We start from the raw sequence: 25,433 nt of genomic DNA, 5'->3' as shown, positions 1-25,433 counted from the left end.
ACCATTTAATAATAAACTCTGGAATACATGCTCAGCAGCTATATCTGGGTGTAAAGCACCCAAGATAAATCCTGCCCAACTTGTCCATTTATTACTTTACAGGGAAAGAAGGTTCCTAATCCTGCCTCTACTGTTCGGTATTCATAACCCAATTTTCTTTTCTGGGGTAAGCATATTAAAAGACCTGCCTCTCTGAGTGTTTACTTAGCTATCAAATTGAGTGAGGTGGGGCAGACGGTTTACAGCCCCAGATGAAATTATCCAATTCACTATGTCAAACTATGAGGTCTCATTTAACATAAACTATTCAGATTCTGTAGCTGTTCTGTATCAAATTTAGCCTTTACATCAGGATTAAACATCACATTGAACAATTCTTCAATACACTTGCAAAAGACAATTCCTGTGAAAAAAACTTTTAGATGATTTTTTCTGTCTCTCTTTCAAACTTACTCGCTTCACAAACTGTTTTTAACCATGAGAGCTACAGCTCAATAGATAATATGCCACATTGGCTGAGATTGATTGACTGCACGGAGATAACTTGTACCTGTTATACATTCTATTCTTACCTTTTCATCCAAATCATCATCACTTTCATCAATCTCTTCTTGCCGCAACTGCCATTCATATTCTACATGCACATGAGGGTTAACTTTTCCTAAAGCAGCTTGACTGATCTGAAATCAATATAAAGTATAAAACATCAATATTTGCATACTCAATAATGTAACTATTTTTCATGATGGAATATGTATATTTCAAATTTTAAATAGCCACATGCCTTCCAAGAAACTGCAAGGTTATTTCAAGAATAGGATGGTCCCATTCTTTTTAAGGATTCAATTTTCTTCACCTGGTGGTCACAACAAACCTAAATTAAGATTAACATTTGTGAACTAATTAGGTTTCATAGTGTTTTCAACATGAAGCTGTTTTGGAAATTAGTGGTATAATTTACAAATAAATTGAATTCTCTAAATTTTAATTGATAATACATTTAAACTACTTTGAGAGAGAAAATAATGATTTAAAGTTGGCAATGCTGTTCCAACAAGTCAATAAAAAAACAGCCTTAAATCCTGGATCAACATAATGGGATTTGATATGTTTGCACTCTTTGGTCGACAATGTAGCCAATGAACAAAATAAATGTCTTTTGCAAAGCTATGTCCGTTTGTTATGCTAAAAAAAGAATTCTTGCCTTTATATCGAATAGACTAGATTATTGCAATTCAATTTTTACTGGCCATGCAAAGCAAGCTATTGATACACTTCTATTCATTCAATACACTTACAAAACTTTAAACTAAAACCAGGAATGAGGGAGCATTACTCCCATCCTAACTACTCTGCATTAGCATTCTATATCTTAAATTTTTTCTTATTTGTTTTTAAGATTGTTAATGTCTGGGTCTCTGCTCTCGGAGGGGCCACTGGTTCAGGACCATTGCCCTCTGAGGGGCTACTGGTTCGGGTTGCTGCCCTCAGTGGGGCCAATGGGTTCCAATGCTTTTGGAGATGTTATCAAAACTCTGAGATTTTAAGTTTGAACAAATTAGTTCATATTGGCTTCTTTCAGTTCTATGTTATCTTTCCTGTTCTCGTTCATTCTTTCTTGTTGCTGATTGGTGGGCTGGTGGTTTGGGGTTTGATGGTTTGAAGGGGATGTTTTGCCATGTGGGTGATCGGTTGGTTTTTGTGTGAGGGAGGGGTTGAGAGGGTTTGCAAGTTTTTGTTTCCGCATTTTGTGCTGGGGGGGGGGGGCGATGTCTTTCTTTCAATGACTTCTATGGTTTCCTGTATTTTATGGCTATCTGGAGAAGACAAATCTCAGAATTACATTCTGCAAACATACTTTGATAATAAAATGAACCTTTGAGAAAATCACAGAACCACTTTTATTTTCAAACTCTCAAGTCTTATTTCGGTCTCTCAAATTTAAACAATCTCCCTTAAAAGATAATCAGCTAATCAGGTTTTATGAACTATGCTCCAAAACTATGCAATTCAATACCTTTAGGGATGCTGACTCAGTTGACACTTTAAAACAGCTCAAGGCCTACTTACCTACCCTTTCTTTTAACTAAAATCTTTTTGTCTTTTATTTCCATGTTTATTTTTAAGTTTGGATTTATCCCATTGTAAAGCCCTTTGAACTATAGCGCCTCTATGAAAAGTGCTCTATGAACAAGTTATTATCATTATTATTAATGATTATGCATGGCAAGATGACAAAACTGATAGTGGACAGAATTCTATGGAGTAGACATCAGAATGAATGCTATTCCTCCGTCTCTGCATCTGCTCTCAGGATGAGGCTTTTCTTTCCAGAACAAAGAAAGAAGCTTCATTGCTTCTTGCTGCCATCATCATTGCCATTCAATCATCATTGCTGCCCTCAACCCCATCTCTTCCAATTTGCGCATGTCTGCCCTCACCCCATCTACCCACCACCCTACCAGGGATCAGGCTCCTTATCCTCACCTACCATCCCACCGGCCTTCATGTCCAGCACATTAATTTCCCATAATTTCCATCACCAAGCACATCTTTCCCTCCCACACACTTTCTGCATTCCGCAGGGATCACTCCCTATGCGACTCCCCTGTCTATTCATCCCTCCCCATTAATCTGTCTCCTGGCACTTATCCTTGTAAGCTCCTACACCTTCTTCCTCACTATCATTCAGGGTCCCAAACAATCCTTCCAGGTGAGGCAACACTTCACCTGATACTGTGTTCAGTACTCCCCATATGACCTCTTTTTATCAGTGAGACCCAACATAGATTGTGAAACCACTTCAACAAACACCTAGGCTCCATCTGCCAGAAAAAGCAGGATCTTCAGGATACCAACCATTTTAATTCCATTTCATATCTATCCATGGCCTCCTCTACTGTCATGATGAGGCCACATTCAGGTTGAGGAGCAAAATCTTATATTCTGTCTGGGTAGCCTTCAACCTGATGATATGAACATGAAATTCCGATAATCCCCCACCCTTTCAATTTCCCATCCCCTTTTCCCCCTCTCACCTTTTCTCCTTGCCTGCCCATTTCCCCCTTTGTCTTTTTTCCATGACCTTCTGTCCTCTCCTTTTAGATTCCTCATTCTCCAGCCCTGTACCTCTTTCACCAATCAACTTCCCCGCTCTTCTCTTCCCCTCTCCCGGTTTCACCTATCACTTCCTGTTTCTTCCTCCCTTCCCTCCACCTTCTAACTCTGACCCCTCATCTTTTCTCCCCAGTCCTGCTGAACGTTCTCAGCCTGAAATCTCCACTGTACTCTTTTCCATTCATGCTGTGTTCCTATAGCATTTTGCATGTGTTGCTTGGATTTCCAGCCATCTGTAGATTTTCTCTTGTTTGCAATTAATTGAACCGTTTCTTACCAGTTCTTCACACTGTGCACGCTTCAATCTTCTTGCTATATCAAGAGATGTCTCACCACTCTGGTTTACTGTTATAAAAATATAATAAGTAAAAATTTTTTAAAAATCACAACAGCCCAAACTTAGTTTTTCACAACAAAGATTAATTTCCAGATATAGTTTTTTCATAACAATACTGCATTTTAGAACAGCAGTTTAATTTCTATGGTACTGATAAAAAGAATATAATTGTACTGCAAAAATTAATTGGTGACTATTTGCAGATGGCCTTGTGTTTATCTTTTCCCCCTTGAATTCAGATTGCGCACAACTTCTGGTCATTTCTCTAGCCTACATAACTTGACTGACACGTTGATTGCTGGGTGAGTATCATATGAACACAAGTCAATTGAGAAATAATTTTTTTTCAGTTTATACACGTTACACTGAAAAGTCTAAAATAAATGTGCACTTCCTTTCATGCAAGAATCATTTCCTCAAGTACTTGCCTCTCTAGCTAATATATTGTTGTTCTACAACTTTCATGCAAATATTCTTTTTAAAATCTCTATTATTAAAAAAATTGCACAGGATTTTGATATTCCTCCTTCATAAGTGGTTTCCTCAACTACAACACAAAACCCATCTGTACACTGTCCATTCCCCGCCCATCACTTGATCTTCCTATTCCTTCAATTCTTCACAATAACCTGAACTAATTGTGTTGCTAGCCCAAACTGCCTGCTTTCAGTTGACTAAGTTGGGGAACTCATCTTTGCATTAAAACAACCTATCAGTTTTCAAGGGATATCTTAATCACAAGAAATTTTGCAAATGCTGTAAATCCAAAGTAACACATAAGAAGTGCTGAAGGAAGTCAGCACATCAAGCTGCATCAGTGGAGAGGAATAAATGAGAGACTGATGGCTCAAAATGACAACTCTTTATTCCTCTCAATAGATGCAGCCTGACCTGGTGAATTCGGCCTGCATTTTGTGTGTGTTGCTTAAGGAATATCTTCAAACCTTTATTTGTTGCTTGCTATTCGATATTATCCTAAGTTCATGAAAATAAAAGGAAAAATTATAGCCAGAAGACTTTCACTTTGAGTGCTTAAAGCCTATGTGTTGTTGATTAAATCTCCAACCCCCACCCCCAAAACAACCATAGAGACAGACCCATCCTGATTAAATGATAGTGATAGTGTTCTTTATTTCAAAGGAGCCTTTTGCACTGGAGGAGTGTAGCCTTAGAGAGGAGAGTTCCTCCAGCATTGTGTATGTTTCGACATAAAAAGATTAAAGGAACAATGCTTATATCAGTCCTGCTGCTCTTTCATGGCATATAGACGGACAGATCTACATACATTAATCTAAAGGGAAGAGAGTTAAAAAAAAAGGTAAAATAATGAAATAAACATAAGCACTTGTAGAACATACCCAATTTTAATTCTGACAAATTGGGTACTGCTGGGTTTGAATATCTGCCAATTAAACAATAATCCATACCTGAACTTGCAATTTGTTTAAAAACTTGCCTATATTAGTTGATCAATGCTAATTACAGTACATCTCTTCAAATCTCTCTTTGCAAAATAGATTAATTAAATAAGATTAAAATCATAGTTCATTTAATTAAGTGGTAAAACATATGGGATATGAATAAAATAGGATTATCAGGAGAGAAGCCAGCCTGATTTATTTTGTATCCTCATTTATGCAGTGCCTATAAAAACTATTCACCCTCCCTGGAAGTTTTCATGTTTCATTGTTTTACAACATTGAATCACAATGGAAATAATTTGGCTTTTTTTGACAGTGATCAACAGAAAAAGGCACTTCTGTATCAAAGTGTAAACAGATCTCTACAAAGTGATCTAAATTAATTACAAATTAAAACACAAAATAACTGATTGCATAAGTATTCACCCCCTTCAAGTCAGCATCTAGTAATTGCACTTCTGGCAGCAATTATAGCCTTGAGTGTGTGGATGGGTCTGCATCAGCTTTGCACATCTGGAGATTGCAATTTTCCCCCATTCTTTTTTACAAAATTGCTTAAGCTCTGTCAGATTGCATGGGGATCGTCCAGCCACAAACTCCCAATTGGATTGAGGTCTGGACTCTGACTTGGCCACTCCAGGACCTTAGCTTTGTTGTTTTTAAGCCATTCCTGTGTAACTTTGGCTTCATGCTTGGGGTCATTGTCTTACTGGAAAACAAATCTTCTCCCAAGTCACAGTTCTCTTGCAGACTGCATCAAGTTTTCTCTGTATTTTGCTGCATTCATTTTACCCTCTACCTTCACAAGCCTTCCATAGCCTTCTGCAGTGAATCACCCTCAAAGCATGATGCAGCCACTACCATGCTTCATGGTAGGAATGTTGTGTTTTTGTTGATGTGCAGTGTTTGGCTTATGCCAAATGTAGTTTTTAGTCTGATGGCCAAAAGCTCAATTTTAGTTTCATCAGACCACAGAACCTTCTTCCAGCTGACCTCAGTCTCCCACTTGCCTTCTGGAAAACTCTAGCTGAGATTTCAAGTGAGTTTTTTTCAACTGCAGCTTTCACTTTGCCAGTCTCCCATAAAGCTGCGACTGGTGAATCACCTGAGCAACAGTTGTTATATGCAGTCTCTTCCATCTCAGTACACTGAAGCTTGTAACTCCTCCACTGTTGTCATAGGTCTCTCGGTGACCTCCCTCACTAGTCCCCTTCTTGAATGGCACTCAGTTTTTGAGGAAGGCCTGCACTAAGCAAATTTACAGTTGTCCCAAATTCTTTCCATTTCTTGGTGACCGACTTAACTGTACTTCAAGGGATATTCAGTGACTTGGAAATTTTCTTGTAGTTATCTCTTGACCTGTGCTTTACGATAACCTTTTTGCAGAATTACTTGGGAGTGTTCTTTTGTCTTCATGGTGTAGTTTTTGCCAGGATACTGACTCACTAGCAGTTGGATTTTCCAGATACAGCTGTATTTTTACTACAATCAATTGAAACACCCTGACTACACACCTGTTTATATACAGCTAGGACACCTTAACTAATTATGTGACTCCTAAAACTAATTAGCTGCACTAGTGATGATTTGGTGTGTCATATTAAAGAGGGTGAATACTTATGCAAACAATTATTTTGTGTTTTATATTTGTAATTAATTTAGATCACTTTGTAGAGATCTGTTTTTATTTTGACATGAAAGTCTTTTTCTGTTGATTCGTGTCAAAAGAAGCCAAATTAAATCCACTGTGATTCAATGTTATAAAACATGAAAACTTCCAAGAGGGTGAATATCTTTTATAGTTGATGTATTTCAGATATTTCCTTTTATATTTCACTAACAGTATCACAATAACAATGTTACTGCGGACTACCTTTAACTCTGCAGAATGAAGATGAATACTGAATGGTGATGTTAAAAAAGAATCAGTTCCTGGTGACTGCTGATAATGAAAGTGTTTAAAAATAAAACTGTTTCTAATTCACTCTCAGCATACTCACCTACATTTAAGCTTGGCTTGCCTCGAAGAAGCAATTTTAAACATTCCACTTTATCCAACATGCAACAGTAATGTATAGCGGTGTTTCCTTTAGTGGTCTGTTTGTCCAGATTGCCACTGTATATACAAAAATGTAAATTACTTTTGTTGACCTAAATAGGCACCAACTATACTAAAACATTACAGATGATTAATTTACCCACTTTATTACCATACTGTATACATCGAGATGGAGGGGTGGTTGCAATTGATTCCTTTTCCTATTTTGTTAAACTCTTCCGATAAGGTGCTGGCATTTGATCATAGCAGCTTCTACTGGCTCAACCAAAGCTGTTATTGCCCTTTTTAAATGTATATAATCACATATACATTTCTATGACCACATGACCCTGCTGGACACCAAGAACTTAAAATACTGCAGGTCTACTCCCATCAGTGAGTTGCTCGTTGGTGCAGAAACTGAAGGAGCTGGACTTGGTGCCGACTGTGATTCTGCCTGCACCAGAGAGAAGTCGATATACGAAGGAGGTGTGCAGTCTAACAGTGAGTGATCACCTTAATTGCTTTTCTTACGATCACAAAACCCCTTTGGACATTGTTAATGTGGAACTCTGCAAGTCCAATTCACAGTCAGCTGGGGAGCTGTGCGTCTTCATTTGTAGTGAGGTCTAGGCTTCAAGTCGTGGTGTTTTCTTTTTCCAGCCAGAGTTGGAGCACTCCACCAGAGGTAGTGTGGCACGTATCCACGCAGGAGCCAAAGCTGCTCCCTGGTTTTCGTTCAGCACAAGACAAGCCGTTCAAGTGCAGATTTCTGAAACATTCATGGACTATATTTTGTAGTGTGACTGCATTTTACTGTTACCTTATATGTGCTACATGTGCTTTGTGCTCTGTGTGTCTATTTGTACCTTGGCCCCGAAGTGACACTGTTTGGTTTGAATGTATTCATGGGTATTCATGTGTATTCATGTATGATTGAATGACAATTAAACTTGAACTATGAACTAAAGTACTCCTCCTCTTCACGTCCATCTTCCCCTGTTGAGTGGATGACAATCATATGATCCATTATTGAACAAGATTCTGAACGTTGTTTTATACCTAGCCATCTAATCTCTCCTTCTCCAAGTGTAGAGTACCCTCCTGCTTCAAAACATCCACTATTGTCCCTGTATCAAAAAAGACCAAGGTAACATGTCGGAACTACTGGCATCCTGTTACACTCACCTCAGTAATAAGCAAATGGTTTGAGATGCTGGTCAGGACCACATCTGCAGCTTGCTACCACCCACACTGGACCCCTACAATTCACCTACTGACACAACCAATCGGCAGTTGGCGCAATAGCCACAGCTCTACACACAGTTCTTACACACTTGGAGAAGAAGGATGCTTATGTGAGAATGCTGGTCTTGGACTACAGTTCAGCATTCAACACCATAATTCCCTCCAGACTTGACAAGAAGCTCAGAGACCTCGGCCTTCACCCTGCCTTGTGCAGTTGGATCCTGGAATTCCTGTCAGATCACATAAGGTGGTAAGGGTGGGCTCCCTCACCTCCAACCCTCAACACAGGAGTAGATGGCGGCAGAATCATGAGAGAGGTGAGAAGCAGCTGGAAGAGGAGGTAGAGTGAAAGTGGGATAAGGGAAGGGAGAGGGAGGGAATTACCGTAAGTTGGAGAATTCAATGTTCCTCCGCACAGAACTCCCACCTGATACTTATTCCTGCAAGTGTAAGTGCTACACCTGTCCCTACACCTGCTCTCTTACCACCATTCAGGGCCCCAAACAGTCCTTCCAGGTGAGGCAACACTTCACTTGTGTGTCCGTTGGTGTAATCTATTGCATCCGGTGCTCCCGGTGTGGCCTCCTCTACATCAGTGAGACCCAACGCAGATTGGGGGACCGCTTCGTTGAGCACCTCCGCTCCATCCGCCACAACAGACAGGATCTCCGGTTGCCACCCACTTCAACTCTGCTTCACATTCCCATTCGGATATGTCCATACATGGCCTCCTCTACGGTCATGATAAGGCCAAACGCAGGTTGGAGGAGCAACACCTCATATACCATCTGGGTAGTCTCCAGCCCCTTGGCATGAACATTGAATTTTCCAACATCCAGTAATACCCTCCCTCTCCCTTCCACCATCCCACTTTCACTCTGCCTCCTCTTTTAGCTGCCTATCACCTCGCTCATGATTCTGCCTTCTTCTACTACCCACAGTGCTTTCCCCTTCTTCACCTTTCCTGCCTATCCCCTCCCTGCTTCCTCTCCCCCACCCCTTGATCTTTCCTCTGATTGGTTTTTCACCTGGCACCTTCCACCCTCCCCCCACCTTCTTTATAGGGCCCCTGCCCCCTCCTTCTTCAGTGCTGATGAAGGGTCTTCGCCTGAAATATGGTCACGTGGAGAACGTACAAGCTGCTTATGCTTTCTTTAATGGAAATTCAGTAGACTCCAGTTAATTAGGACACTTTGGGTCGAGCACATTTATGTGGCTTCCCCAATTAGCTGCTGTTTCATGGAAACAGTTAAAGGTATAAAAAAGGACAAACTACTGATTAACAGAACAACAAATTATTTAAATGAAATGTTGAACAAATTAGAACACTACCAATACTACTACAATATTATAAAACTTTGTATTAGTTCCTATTAGTTATTGATGGAGGAATTCATCCAGTGTATGCTGCCATATTCTTTTGATTGACTGTAAATTAACAAAGTCAGTGCAGACACCTAGTGCAGATAATGGATAATCTTCAATTTCATTGTAATATTCAAGTTGATTGTCAATACCTTCAAACTCTTTGTAGATCCTAACTTGTTGGAGTAGTGAAATCATTCCATTTTCATTCCCAGCTATTCCTGGCATCTCCAATCCTGAATGCTTGAAACCACAGTGATCTAATCAATTCTGAATTGTCTTACTGCATATTTCTCGCAAACTCTTAATGACAAACTTTACTGCCTGTACTGCTTTTTGAATCGACCTCTGTAGGCTGAAATGGATAACATAACACAAGCACACGCAACCCACTCTATTTAAAAATTGTTTGCTCTAAGCACAGTGTAGTGTCTAATGGAAACACAACTTCAAGTGACGTACACTAGTTAAAGATATTAAGCAACAGACTCTTGTCCCAATAAATGGCATAATGGCCCAGATAAATAAAAGGAATCTCAGCTACAGTTGCAAGAAAACTTTTCTGAACCCTTTGCAATTACAGTCGGCCCTCCTTATCCGCGAGGGATTGGTTCTGAGAACCCTCGCAGATACCAAAATTCGCAGGTGCTCAAGTCCCTTATTCAATCTGTCGCAATGCGGTGGACCTTAGGACCCAGCGGAACCCCAGACCTTATTTAACCTGTCTCAGTGTGGTGGACATTAGGACCCAGCAGCAGAGAATCCTGTTCACGAAAATAATCACAATAATGATTGAAAACAAAGTGGAAATCATAAAGCGATCAGAAAGAGGTGAAATGCCATCGGTCATTAGAAAAGCATTAGGCTACGTCGGTCAACAATCAGAACAACTTTAAAGGATAAAGTGAGAAAGGCTCTGCCCTGATGAAAGCTACAATTATTACTAAGCAACGCAGTGGTTTAATTATTGGGTTTTGGGTTTTTGATCCTCCACATCAACCCGGCACGGTGGAGCGTGCGCTCGGAAGTGATCTGTCACTAGATTGAACTCGGGAACTTCCCGAGCCTGGCGCTGAAACATACATTCTTAAGTGTTTTATATGCATAGAAAGGTAAAATATATACTATATATGAAGACAAACGTTTGACTAACTGACACTAAATAATACCGGATGTACCTGTTCCGACTTACTTAGTAAGAGAACTTCCGATTTTTTTCGATCCCGATCCACAATAACCCACTTACATCCTCCCGTATACTTTAAATCATCTCTAGATTACTTATAATACCTAATACAATGTAAATGCTATGTAAAATAGTTGTTATACTGCATTGTTTAGGGAATAATGACAAGAAAAAAAGTCTGTACAAGCTTGAACAACAAGTGCTGGAAGAGCACTTCTGGGTTTTCCCGATCTGCGGTTGGTTGAATTCGTGCATGCGGAATTCGCGGATAAGGAGGGCCGACTGTACCCATTTCTCTGCATTAATTACTCAGAAAATGTAGTCTGATCTTCATCTAAGTCACAGGCTGTCTGGGCCCTGGAGCAGCCAAACTATGATGCTCCTTCCACCATGCTTCACAGTTAGGACGAGGTTTTAGTGCCCTTTTCCCTCCAAACATAGCATTTCTGCCAAACATTTCAACTTTTGTCTCACCTGACAACAGACCATTATACCAGAACCATTGTGGATTATGATCTTTTGCAAACTTGAGACACGTAGCAATGTTTTTTATGGAAAGCAGTGATTTCCTTCGTGGTTTACTTCCATGAACACCATTCTTGCTCAGTGTTCTTCTTACAGTGGACACATGAACCGAGACTTCTAGACTTAGATGAAGATCAGACCACATTTATGTATAATTAATGCAGAAAACCAGGTAATTACAAAGGGTTCACAAACATTTTCTTGCAACTGCATTTTCTAGATTAGCTTTTGTGCTTTAAGAGTTGTCCCAAACAAGCAGCTGTCCAGATCAACCGATGGCCAAATTAACTATAATCAACTGTAACTAAATTTAACCACTGAATGATTTCCTACCTGTTCTGAACAAGGAAGTCAACTAGGTGGAGAGAAGTCCGGTCAGCAGTTCGTACTGCTAAATGAAGCACTGTTTCTCCTGGCTCCTATGTGAAAATAAAGATTCATATTAATAGTACGATCTTCAAAATACTAATGGCCCCATTGACAACAGGCTCCAGAATTCAACGCATAGAATTTTTTCCTTAACGGACTAAGACATTTTATAGACTTCTTCTCAAGGAAATTAATGAAGAGGTTCAGTTAGTTATAAAAAAAATTATTGCAAAATCAATAAAAACAATGCTGCAATTTTCAATGGCATATTAGCTGTAGTTACTGTCTTGCAAATCCTCTTTTACTAATTTTATGTAGTGGATTGTATTTGTAAGTGGATTGATAATTATTTGAAAGCATGATGAATTTTAAATAAAATGTTTTTGATCCTTCAATTATTATGTATTAAAATGTAGGATTAGCAAATTAATACATTTATATTTTTAATACGTTAAATACATATGTATTCTGTCTGGGTAGCCTCCAACCTGATGGCATGAACATTGATTTCTCAAACTTCTGGTAATGCCCCTCCCCCACCCCCCACCCCACTTCACCATTCCCTCTCTCATCGTATCTCCTTACCTGACCATCACTTCCCTCAGGAGCTCCTCCCCCTTTCTTTCTTCCATGTCCTTCTGTCCTCTCCTATCAGATTTCCTCTTCTCCAGCCCTGTATCTCTTTCACCAATCAACTTCCCAGCTCTTTACTTCATCCCTCCCTTCACCTTCAGCTAGTATTTCTTTCTCCCCTCCCCTCACCTTCCAATTCTGACTCATCTTTTTTTCTCCAGTCCTGATGAAGGGCCTCAGCCCAAAACATCAACTATACTCTTTTCCATGGATGCTGTTAAGACTGCTGAATTCCTCCAGTATTTTGTTTATAAGGGTTTTTTTTTATGAAAAAGACTTCCTTCCTATGTATAGTCAGATTATTGTATGCGTAACATGCTGTAAGGTTTCACTATTAACTCTAATGTAATGGCTTCTAGTTCCACTGCTAAGGAAATTTTTCTGTAGCAGCAATTTTTGGGTTATAGCTAGAGAAAACGGGGTTTTGGAATGCAGTGGCTAGCTAATGAGGAAGCGTTGTTCTTTCTCGTGTGTCTGGAAGCCAGGTTTTCCTGCTCTTTTGCCGGGGAGAGACGAAGAAGGAAGACACGTGTGGAGGGAGTTGGGAGACAACCAGACGGAGTGGACTGGGAGCGAGGGTCCGAAGGCTGGTGATGCTCGGTCGATGGTTGACGAATAGCCGTATCAGTGAGCTCCAACGTGCACTTTTGATTTTTTTCCTTAAAATGGGCCCTTTTTCTTTTTATTTGCTTTACTAACCTTTTATTCAGATTAAGATTTATAAAGTTCAAACATTTAATTGCATATGGTGTATTGTCTGATACAGGCAGTCCCCGAGTTACGAACATCCAACTTGTGAACAACTCGTACTCGAACTGAGGAAGGAAAGCACGGTCCGCCATTTTAAGTCAGATCACGATGCCGTCCACCATTTTAAGTTGTTGCCATTGACACTGTGTTGAGTGTGTAATTTTGTACTTGGCTTAAACTTTCCTTAGCAAGATTCACCTGGACCCCATCCCCCCCCCCCCCCCCCCCCCTTCCGGTCAGCTGGTGGTGCAGTGAGATCAGCGCCAGGCTCGAGAATGGAGGTTCCCGAGTTTGATCCAGTGACAGACCGCTCCCGAGTGCGCCAGATTGATGTCGAGCTCGCAACTTGACCTCATAAAAAAAGACTGTCACCTCCAGTTTAAATTCCCACACGGAACTTTGTGGAGGATCAAATACCCAAACCCAGCACAGCCCCCACTTGTCCCATTTGACCTGTCTCGCATTAGTGCTGTGCCCTAATGCTAACGCGAGGACCTGGGGAATTCAGTATGGTGGTCCTTAGGACCCAGTGGACCTCGGGACCCGCCGCCCACAGTGTTTCTGTTCCATTGACAGGAAGCGATCACGATTGAAAATAAAGTGGAATAATAAAGCGTTTGGAAAGAGGTGAAACACCATCGGTCATTAGAAAAGCATTAGGCTACAGTCGGTCAACCATCGGAACAATTTTAATGGATAAAGGATAAAGTGAGAATAATGGAGCATGTGAAAGGCCCTGCCCTGATGAAAGCTACAATTATTACTAAGCAATGCAGTGGTTTAATTATTGGAATACATACGTTTCTCAAGTGTTTTATTTGCATAGAAAGGTAAAATCTATATTATATACTAAGACAAACGTTTGACTAACTGACGCTAAATAATACCGGATGTACTTGTTCCGACTTATGTACAAGTCTGACTTACTCAGGAACAGAACTCATTCGTAACCCGGGGCCTGCCTATATTTTGAGGTGCAGATTTGTAACCGGGCAATACATCACGTGACATCCACGCAAATGAAATTTCTCAGTTTGGCAGGGCCAGAAGTTGTCTTCCCCTAGACGAACGTGTACTGGCTGAGCCTGATGGTTACATATGTGTAATGCCCTGGTTTTCACTGCTAAAGTTGTTGGGTATTTCATATTATGGTCTTTCTGCAGAAGTAGTGGATGAGTGGCAGTACTCTGATAATATGAAAAGACAATGGCTGGTAGAGAGTCTGAGGGTTATGGCTGCGATGTAGTGAGATCCAAAAAGACCCAGAACTCTTTGGCAACTTCCGTTGGCTACAAATGCTTTTGGCACGATAGGAAGCCCAATGGAGCTTATGACAGGGTTTCGGAATGCGCTTCAGAAGGATGAGAAATTTTCCACCTAGAGAGTCAGCCAAATCGTTTGCGGTGTAGAGGGGCCATTCGAATGGCTGAGGTGAATCAGTTAAGAATGGACCAATTGGTGAAAGGTGCAGTCACAGGAAATGATTGCATGGGGTCTCCGAATGTATCATAAGATGCACCCTTCTCCCTTGTTTGTTGAGCTGATCAGATAAGTAAGCGGGGAGGAGAATGCGATGGAGGAGTGGGAGGCCTCTGTCAGCAGGGTACAGTCCTCGGTGGTCGCCCCCTTAGCTGAAGTGACCCAATAACCCACAACTGGGGATGTTAAAGGAGCTTATGCCAGATTTGAGAACAGAGGTGTTCTGGTTATCAGTGGGTAGGGCTACGAAGCATGACAAAGCCAACAGGGAGTCGGACCCCCTGAGGGGCGTACTAAGCAGAGGCCTGCTGTTGAATGGGGTCCCATGAAGGGGGGGGGTCAACCAGTATTGTCTGTTACACTGTGGTGAGAAGGGACACTTCAGGCGGCGTGTGAAGGATCGGAAAAGCTTCCGAAAGTGAGCTGCTGGGTACTTAAGCAGCAGATTAGGAGAGACCCAGTGAGGGGAAGGCCTGGCATCTTGAGGGGAACATATTCCAATCAGAATTCCAAGGAACACACTAAAGCAAAAAACACCATTCCCGAAGGCTTAGTGGGGCCAACTCCAGTGTATCGCTGCGGATTGAGTATTTATGCTCAAGCCAAACTTGACATCGGCTCTCAGGTTACTCTGCTGTGCCATTCATTTTACAACTGGTATTTGACACATCTACCATTGACACCACTCAGTGTGCTAGAGATCTGGGCACCTAGTACAGTATGATGGTTACTTGATGCTGAAGTTGAAGTTTTCAGAGGCAGATGTGGAAGTAGCTTGATACTTAGTGTTGGTTTGTCCAGACCCGCTCAAGGGTGAAGCTTCAATTCTTGTGGTTATAAATTGTGAGGAGGCTCGTGGGAGTCTGCAAGAACAGAGTGGAGAGACCTTCCTGAAAACATCGTCCATTCACCCTGTGTTCAGAGCTGCTTTTGAGGAAGTGGGTAGCTGCACTAGGCTGGATGATGAACGAATGACTGTGTGTTACACTCAGTCCAAACCAATTGTTTGGGGAAGTAGCGAGAGTGACAGGAAACTGCAAATTTTCTGGAATGCCAGATGCCAAGGTCCGCTTGGTGGATGCTCCGGAAGACCACGTGAAGGAGTCCTGCTTACCTGCTGGGGTACTGGTGAGGCCTGAACTGTAGAAGCCCTTGGTTGTACAAGTGAACCGGATGACAGTGACTGTCAGGAACGCCTCGGTGAGGGAGCTCACTCTCGGGTGGGGAGGGGGGTGGCGATGCCAATGAAGCACCTTTTTCCGGTGACGGTAATGTCTAGTGTTCTTGTGAGACAAGTCACAAAGAAACTCTCTGGGAAAGGGAAAGTTGACAGCCAAGTCATTCTACTTTGGTGACTCCCTGGTACTTGGAGGTTGGAAGAAGAGATTGTTAAAGAAGACATTGAAGCTGGAAGATGTCTTTTCTACTGACGAGTTTTGATGTGGGTTGTTCCAAGAGCACTCGCCACACCATCCCAGTGACGAAGGACACCGCGTTCAGAGAAAGGTTGCAGCCTCTGGTGCCTGCAGAGGTACAAGATGTTTGGCAGCAACTGCGGAAGCTGGGATCATTACTGAGTGCAGGAGCCCCCGGCCAAGAAGCAGAAAGGGAAGGTATTAATGTATGTGGACCATCAAACTCTGACCAGTACACGGGTCGAGGTTGTGTTGGCCTGCCTGAGTTGAGCGAAATGGTTCAGTGTGTTGGACCTGAAGAGTGGGTATTAACAGATATCCACTAGTGAGACTGTCAAGTCTGCATTCACTCTTCCACGTGGACATATGAAAGGATGCTCCAGGGCTTATCAGGAACCCTGGGTACTTTCCAGCATGTCTTGGAGAAAACTGTGGGGGTTATGAACTTGCTTGAGGCGTTGGGGTACCTGGATGATCTCACAGTGTTTGGGTCCACCTTGGAAGAACATGAAGCGAGGCTACTGAAGGTGTTAGGCCACCTGAAAATTGAAGGGTTAAATCTTTCCCTGGAGAAATGCCAGTTCTGCAAGACATCTGTCAACTATGTTGGGCACAGTCTTACGGGATGGAGTAGCTACGGATCCGTCAAAGATAGAGACGGTGATAACATGGCCATGGCTCCAGACAGTGAACGCCCTACACTCGTTCCTTTGATTCTGTGGGTACTATCAGAGGTTCATGAAGGGCTGCTCTAAAGTAAGTCGCCCTTTGAATCAGCTTCTTGGACAAGTAAGGGAGTAAGATAAAAGGATGGTAAAGATTATCTTAGCCTTTTGGAGGGAGGTGGGATGCGAAATGTGAAGAGGTCTTTCAGTTGCTGAAGGAGCTGCTGATGAAAGCGTCTATGCTGGCTTCTGCAGACCCGCGGTTGCCATATGTATTGCATATAGATGCCAGCAGAGAGGGCTCAAGGAGTGTTCTGTATCAGGATCAGGGCACAGGGTTGAGTCCTGTCGTGTTTGTCAGCCAGAGTCTGTCACTCCCAGAGGAAAACAATCCCACACTCAAACTGGAGATCACTGAAAATGACAGCATTGAAATGAGCTAAGAGACTACGTGCCAAGTTCAAGGTGAGGATGGACAGTAGTACATTAACTTATATCCCGACTTCGGTGAAACAGGATGCCACAGGCTATTGGTGGTTGGCGGCGTTGTCTGCCTATGATTTCAGCCTGAAGTACCAGCCAGGAAGCAGGAACATTGATGCAGATGTGTTGTTCCAATGTGCTTACGAAAGGCTGGACAGGGTCGGAGCGTGGGAAAGAATTCTTGTAACTGGAGTCAAAGCAATGTGCCAGTTTTCCATCATGGGGAAGTCAGAGGCAAGGAAAAGACAGAATGGAGCGGTGGATCATTTGGAAGCTTCTGGTTGTGTCATTCCACAAGCTTACCGCAACCTGACCGCTCTGAATACAAAACAGTTGCCCAAGTTGAGTCCCTGGAAAATGGCTGCCACTCAACAAGATGACCCTTATATAGGTACTGTTCAGTCAGCAGCTGGCCCAGATTGGAGTTGAGGAACCAGATTCTGTACCGAGTCAAACCTCCTCCAGACTGGCCTCAGTGTTCGTAGCTGGTTCTGCTGGAGAAATATCGGAGGATTATGTTGAAGTTACTTCATGATGATTCAGGTCATTCGGGGATTGACAAGACCTACGGATTGGACCGGGATTGGTTCTACTGGCACCAAATGAAGCTGGAGGTCAAAGAGTACAAGAAGTCGTACACTTGATGTATACGGAGGAAGATGCTGCCTGCGCGGGCAGCTCCCTACTCCCACTTGCAGAGTGCGGGGCCACTTGATCTACTGTGTATGGATTTCCTATCAGAGTCTGATTCCAGCAACACGGCCAATGTCTTGGTTATTAGTGATCACTACACCAAATACATGCAAACCTTCCCTATCAAGGATCAGAGGGCATCCACCATGGCCACGTTATGGGAAAAGTATTTTGTTCATTATGGCCTCCCCAGGCGGATACATAGTGATCAGGGGCGGGATTTCAAAAGTAGGCTCAAACATGAGTTACTGAGCATGTTTGGAGTCGAGAGGTCGAGGACTATGCCCTATCACCTGCAGGGCGATCCCAAGCCAGAGAGGTTCAACCGGGCATTGCTAGACATGCTCGGAACTTAGGAAATCAGCAAAAGCAGGTGGAATCAACATATCGGACATCTGCTCCACGACGACAACTGTACACAGAATGAAGCTACTAGGTACTCACCCTATTACCTGATGTGTGGGCGTGAAGCGAGGTTGCCTGTAGATCTCTGTTTTGGGACTGGTGGGGGAGATTTGGCACAGAATTATGAATTATGTGTCTGGTATGAGGAGGGAACTGCATAGGGCTTATGAACGAGCCGAGGTCTCTGCTACCAAGCAAATTCAAGGAAATAAGAAGAGATATGATCAAAAGGTTAGGTTCTCCCCACTGATGCCTAAAGACTGAGTCCTCATAAAGATTTTACGGCTACCTGGGAAGCATAGATTAGCTGACCGCTGGCCAGCTATGCCCTATGTGGTGGACTCAGATGCCAAACGTATCAGTTTCAGGGTGAAACCAGAGGATGGAAATGGACCACTCAAGATTCTCCACTGGAACCACCTTCTACCTCTGGGACAAGAGGTACGTGTTGACCCTGAGCCCGACCTGGACTTTACACATGTGATGGACGTGGAGGAACCGGAGAACAAGCAGTGGAAAAGACTAGACCGGACTTAACGTCTCCATCTGAATGTGCAATGTGCAATTTACAGTAATTTTTAATAAATAGTATATACAGTAAGATATACCTAGATTTACACCTGGACCCGAGATCCTGGCATCACAAAATTCCTTTGAAAATTTGTGTTATTCATGAAGGGATGATAAACTATTTCAAAGTCATGAGGACATTACCATTTTTGGTGGGGGGAGAATGTAGAAGTTTCACTGCTAACGTTGTAGTGTACTATTTCATGTAATAGTCTTTCTGTAGAAGTAATCTTTGGGAAGTCAACCATCCAATCAGGGGATGTTTTGTTTTCTGTGACTGACACCAGTGTGAACTTGGGTCCTTGTTTGGCTGGAAAAAATGAGGAAGGTGTTGGACATGTGTATTCCAAAAATGAAGAAATACTCAAACGGTAAAATAGTATAACTGTGCCTGACAAGGGAAGTCAAAGCTATTGTAAAAGCGAAAGAAAGGGCAAATAACAAAGCAAAAATTAGTGGGAAGGTAGAGGATTGGGAAGTTTTTAAAAATGTAGAGAGCAAGCTAAAAAAACCATTATAAAGGAAAAGAAATATGAAAGCAAGCTAGCAAATAATATCAAAGTGGATAGTAAAAGTTCTTTCAAGTATGTTAAAAATAAAAGAGAAATGAGAGTGGATATAGGACCGTGAGAAAATGAGGCAGGATAAATACTAACAGGGGACAAGGAGATGGCTGCTGAACTAAATGAGTATTTTGTGTCAGTCTTCAATGTGGAAGACACTAGCAGTATGCCTGATGTTGTAGTGTGTGAAGGAAGAGAAGTGGGTGCAATTACTGTCACAAGAGAGAAAGTGCTCAAAAAGCTGAAAGACCTAACGGTACATAAGTCACCCAGACCAGATGAACTGCACCCTAGGGTTCTGAAAGAGATAGCATTAGAGATTGTGGTGGCACTATAAATGAACTTAAAAAAAAAATCATTGGAATCTGGCATGGTGCCAGAGGACTGGAAAATTGTAAATGTTATTCCACTCCTTAAGAAAGGAGAAAGGCAGCAGAAAGAAAATTATAGACCAGTTAGCCTGACCTCAGTGGCTGGGAAGATATTAAGAGTCAATTGTTAAGGATGAGGTGATGGAGTACTTGGCGACACAGGACAAGATAGGATAATGTCAGCATGGTTTCCTTCAGAGAAAATCCTGCCTGACGAACCTGTTGGAATTCTTTGAGGAGACTACAAGTAGGATAGATAAAGGGGATGCACTGGATATTGTATGTCTGGAATTTCAGAAGGCCTTTGACAAGGTGCCACACATGAGGCTGCTTATCAAGTTAAGAGCCCATGGTATTACAGGAAAGTAACTAACATGGTCAGAACATTGGCTGATTGGTAGGAGACAGCGAGTGGGAGTAAAAGGATCCTTTTCTGGTTGGCTGCCAGTGACTACTGGTGTTCTACAGGGGTTGGTGTTGGGACCACTTCTTTTTAAGCTATATAAAAGCCATTTAGATGACGGAATTGATGGCTTCGTTGTCAAGTCTGCAGATGATACAAAGATTGGTGGAGGGGCAGGTAGTGTTAAGGAACCAGGTAGGATGCAGAAGGACTTAGACCAGTGGTTCCCAACCTTTTTTTGGCCATGCTCCACCTAATCACCTCTAAAATCCTGATGCCCCCTGTGGTGATATATAATTCTTATTATTCAAAAAGTGAACTCCTATTCACCTGGAGGAAGCCTAAAAGACCATTAACTTGGTTTAAACAAGCTTCCAAAGAACACGGCATTCATGAAAGAGAAAAATAAAAGAACCAAAGGACTGTTAAAGTTCTGAGGAAGAAATTATTAAGAAATTGTAAAAAAAAGAACATTAAGTTATATTAAAATAATAATAATAAATAAATAAAACGCCGATTTGTTTCTACAGCATACAAAGACAGATACACTGTTTAAAAGAGATGATGCAATATACACACCTTCACACCACCAAGAACCGAAAGCTACGGCAAAAAGCAGCATTGGCGCGACCTCGTACGAGTTTCTTATGCGTTTGGACTTTTTCATTCGTTCCTTCCTACATCAGTCAATTCTTTAATTTAATGCTGAAAGCCATTTGATGGTTGTAATGATGGTGATACACTATATATACAGTACATACGCAATTACACATGTACATACACACAAGTATTTTTATGTATGCACACTGTATATACACATACGTATTAACTCGCACACACACTCATACTCACACAGACTTACTAGAAAAAATTCACTGTTAATAACTCATTCTCAAATTGCCTCCCTTAAAAATCAAATTACCCCCCTGTGGGGCGTACGCTCCACGTTGGGAACCAGACTTAGACAGAATCAGAATCAGGTTTATTATCACCGGCATGTGACGTGAAATTTGTTAACTTAGCAGCAGCAGTTAACAATCTAGCAGAGAGAGAAAAAAATAAATAAAATAAAACATAATAATAAACAAGTAAATTAATTACATATATTGAATAGACTATTAAAAATGTGCAAAAACAGAAATACTGTGAATTTTAAAAAGTGAGTTAGTTTCCAAAGCTTCAATGTCCATTTAGGAATCAGATGGCAGAGGGGAAGAAGCTGTTCCTAATCACTGAGTGTGTGCCTTCAGGCTTCTGTATCTACCTGATGGTAACAGTGAGAAAAGGGCATGCCCTGGGTGCTGGAGGTCTTTAGTAATGGACGCTGCCTTTCTGAGACATTGCTCCCTAAAGATGTCCTGGATACTTTGTAGGCTAGTGCCTAAGATGGAGCTGACTAGATCTACAACCTTCAGCAGCTTCTTTCGGTCCTATACAGTAGCTCCTCCATACCAGACAGTGATGCAGCCTGTCAGAATGTTCTCTACTGTACAACTATAGAAGTTTTTGAGTGTATTTGTTGACATGCCAAATCGCTTCAAACTCCTAATAAAGTATTGCCGCTGTCTTGCCTTATTTATGACTACATCGATATGTTGGGACCAGCTTAGATCCTCAGAGATCTTGACACCCAAGAACTTGAAGCTGCTCACTCTCTCCACTTCTGATCCTTCAATGAGGATTAGTATGTGTTCCTTTGTCTTAATCTTCCTGAAGTCCACAATCAGCTCTTTCGTCTTACTGACGTTGAGTGTCAGGTTGTTGCTGCGGCACCATTAGATTAGGAGAATGCAAGAAAATGGCAAATGAAATATGATGTTGGAAAATGCATGGCCATGCACTTTGGTAGTGGAAATAAATGTATGGACTATTTTCTAAACAGGGAGTTTGGACTCCTTCCCATGCTCCCACATTCTTATTCTGGTTTCTTCCCCCTTCCTTTCCAGTCCTGAAGTGTTTCAGCCTGTATCATTGGCTCTTTATTCAAAATGCATTTATTATCAAAGAATGCATAAATTAAACAATCTTGAGATTTGAAAAAATATCTAGTGCTTTACCAGCGTATATAATGAATAAACTCTTCTTGGGCTTCCAGCTGGGTACAGGTATTGATTTTAACCGGCGTCTTGATGACAAACTCTGCCATCCTCATCAGGGATGATGCTTGGGCATGTCAAGTAGTATTTATACTCCCAGGGTCCATCACTCTTGATTGGTTAGTCCTCAACCAATCAGGTTTTCGCTGTTCCACCTTGTTTACAATCAAATTCCAGTCCAAACTTAGATCAAGACCTTTGTCTTTATTAAAATTCTTTTCCTCTAGTTTTATTTCAAAGGCTTCCTTCACCACGCAGTCCCAGAAGCCTTTGAGGCTCTTTACAGTTTTGTGCTGAAGTCAATCCTATGACCATTGCGAATGCGATGTTCTACTACTGCAGGTTAATACCATCCACAAACCTGATGAAGCTCAAATCACAGCTTATGCGGGTCAAGGTGACCTGGCACTCAGGATGGCTGGAGTTTACAGGATTCCCTGTGAATGCGGAGTAACATATATTGGCTAGATAGGACACATGGTGAAAACCACATTAAGGAGCACATGAGGTGTACTTGTTTGGGTTACCCAGAGAAATTGTTGGGTTAAATTGTCCAAACCTCGCATTAGGACCCGGGCCTCACCGCGGCGAATTGCTTCGGACATAGATTCCACTGCCAAAGAAGCCATTCTCAACCTCTCCAAATCAGCTCGGCGCTTAGAATGATCCACCCTCACCCCCGGGCCAGCTGGAAGGGCATCAGAACTCCTCTGTCCAGTCTTCTCCCCTCTGAAAATATTCATTCCAACTAGTGTGGCTCCGACTCAAGGTATGTTGATTTCGCTCACCTCTTCATTGTTTATGCTGATAATTTACCACAATTTACTTCTGAACTACCAGTAAAATGTCACACATCTTCGGAAGTGCCAAATTTAACCAGATGTTATTCCTTTCCATGCCAATGAAATACATTTTAAATGCAGCTATTATTGATTATATTTCTTAAATAGTTTCACAATCATTTCCTCACACCTGCTTTAATCTTTAGAGGTGCCAGAAGAAGTGAAAGAGATCAGTAAAAAATATTTTCATGTAGAGGAAAGTGAAGTATTTCTGGCTTATTAACAGACAAATAAGTTACAAACCTATCTTCCAGGGCAGTAACCCTTACCTAATCTGTAATGCTTAGCATATAGCTATTAGAATTTAGAGCTGGAACTCTGTCTCTTCTGACCAGGATTAACAAGGACAAGTTACATTCTGCACATGGTACCACATAGCAGTAGGATGCTCTGACTCAGCCCCAGTTGATAAAATATATATTTTTTTCTATCTTGCTGAATGTCTTTCATTTCATGTAGAGTAAAATAGGTTTGGAGATGTCTGTGTATTGGGCCAAGTTGAAATGTATATAAAAAATAAAGTTTACTGATCAAACTTAAAATGAGTTACAAATCACATACTTGCTGTATACAATGAGAGATACAATTCCAGGAAGGTAAAAAAGTTAATATTTCTCACCTGGCCAAAATCAGGTAGTGGTTCCATTAGTTCAACTCCCTCTGCATAGACTTGAATTAGTGCAAGTAAATCTCTTGATTTCACAGATTCTAACAACTCATTCATCTTAGCTGCAGAAGAGTTGCACAATCTTCTGGCAAACTTATGATCTACATACTTTGCATGAATGTATTCTTTACGTGCAGTCCTGTTTAAAGAAAACAAAATTATGCAACTGAAAAATTCACAATTTTTTGAAAAGACAAAATAAACATCCAACAACTAATTGATATTCCACTGACCATTTTCATATAATGCTAGAGTTATGGATATTCCACAATCTCTAACAAGGTGCTCATGCAGTTTGACTGCCAGTGATAAGATTTCTCCTGATTTAATTACAATTGAACACTCAGATCTATTGAATGAGAAAATTTTCATGTAACTGCCAATGAGCAGTTCTGCATTGAAACCATGCACACAGGATTATTTAAATCCTGTCGTCGCCAACAGGTTGGAGCAATTTCACATCTTCTGTAAATTCGCCAGAAAGGAGCACTGACTCCAACTAGGCAGATATGCTTGAGATACATTTCCAAGCATTTGAATGGGTACCCAAATAAGTAACCTAATGTTAAATTTCCAAGGAGTACCAAATATTATCAATTTAATCAACATGGAGACAACAAGCCTAATCTATGCTATTAAGGTTAGTTTTTAAATCATTTGCAAATTTAAATGGTTAAGAGTTCAGCTTGAACACCTACCCCTATGTAGTGATGCTTTGGATTTCAGAATTAGATTTATTAACAGAATCAGAATCAGGTTTATTATCACTGGCATGTGACGAGAAATTTGTTAACTTAGCAGCAGCATTTCAATGAAATACATAAACTAGTAGAGACAAAAAAATAATTAACATTAAAATATATTAAATAAACAAGTAAATCAATTATGTATATTAAATAGATTTAAAAACCTGCAAAAACAAATACTGTATATTAAAAAAAATGAGGTAGTGTCCAAGTATTCAATGTCCATTTAGGAATTGGATGGTAGAGGGGAAGAAGCTGTTCCTGAAATGCTGAGTGTGTGCCTTCAGGCTTCTGTATCTCCTACCTGATGATAACAGCGAGAGAAGGGCATGTCCTGGGTGCTGGAGGTCCTGAATAATGAACGCTGCCTTTCTGAGACACTGGTCCCTAAAGGTGTCCTGGGTACTTTGTTGGCTAGTACCCAAGATGGAGCTGACTAGACTTACAACCTTCTTTCGGTCCTGTGCAGTAGCCCCTCCATTACAGACAGTGATGCAGCCTGTCAGAATGCTCTCCAAGGTATAACCATAGAAGCTTTTGAGTGTATTTGTAGACATGCCGAATCTCTTCAAACTCCTAATCTGGTCACTGCCTTGCCTTCTTTATAACTACAATGATATACTGGGATCAAGTTAGATCCTCAGAGATCTTGACACCCAGGAACTTGAAGCTGCTCACTCTCTCCACTTCTGACCCCTCTATGAGGATTGATATGTGTTCCTTTGTCTTACCCTTCCTGAATTCCACAATCAGCTCTTTCGTCTTACCAATGTTGAGTGCCAGGTTGTTGCTGCGGCACCATTCCACTAGTTGGCATATCTCACTCCTGTACGCCCTCTTGTCACCACCTGAGATTCTAACAATAATGGTTGTATCATCAGCAAATTTACAGATAGTATTTGAGCTATGCCTAGCCACACAGTCATGTGTATATAGAGAGTAGAGCAGTGGGCTAAGAACACACTCCTGAGGTGCACCAGTGTTGATTGCCAGCGAGGAGGATATGTCATCACCAATCTGCACAGATTATGGTCTTCTGGTTGGGA

The 25,433-nt window shown here is 41.5% G+C and overlaps 1 protein-coding gene across 5 annotated transcripts in view; it reads right to left on the bottom strand.

Annotated features, from left to right (window-relative positions):
• Positions 1 to 25,433, bottom strand: part of LOC132394392 (arf-GAP with SH3 domain, ANK repeat and PH domain-containing protein 1-like) — a 426,165-nt gene that overhangs the window by 56,189 nt on the left and 344,543 nt on the right. For all 5 annotated transcript variants that reach the window (XM_059970475.1, XM_059970494.1, XM_059970464.1 and 2 more), the window contains 5 exons: positions 23,594 to 23,780; positions 11,571 to 11,656; positions 6,876 to 6,991; positions 3,395 to 3,462; positions 573 to 680 (listed from right to left, as the gene is read on the bottom strand). In XM_059970475.1, coding sequence (XP_059826458.1) covers positions 573 to 680; positions 3,395 to 3,462; positions 6,876 to 6,991; positions 11,571 to 11,656; positions 23,594 to 23,780 — 565 coding nt within the window. The remainder of the gene's footprint in view (positions 1 to 572; positions 681 to 3,394; positions 3,463 to 6,875; positions 6,992 to 11,570; positions 11,657 to 23,593; positions 23,781 to 25,433) is intronic.

Source organism: Hypanus sabinus, chromosome 1 (assembly GCF_030144855.1).
Source record: "Hypanus sabinus isolate sHypSab1 chromosome 1, sHypSab1.hap1, whole genome shotgun sequence".
Classification (NCBI taxonomy): Eukaryota; Metazoa; Chordata; class Chondrichthyes; order Myliobatiformes; family Dasyatidae; genus Hypanus; species Hypanus sabinus.
Note: the sequence above shows the minus strand (reverse complement) of the source record. Positions and strands in the feature narration are given on the sequence as shown.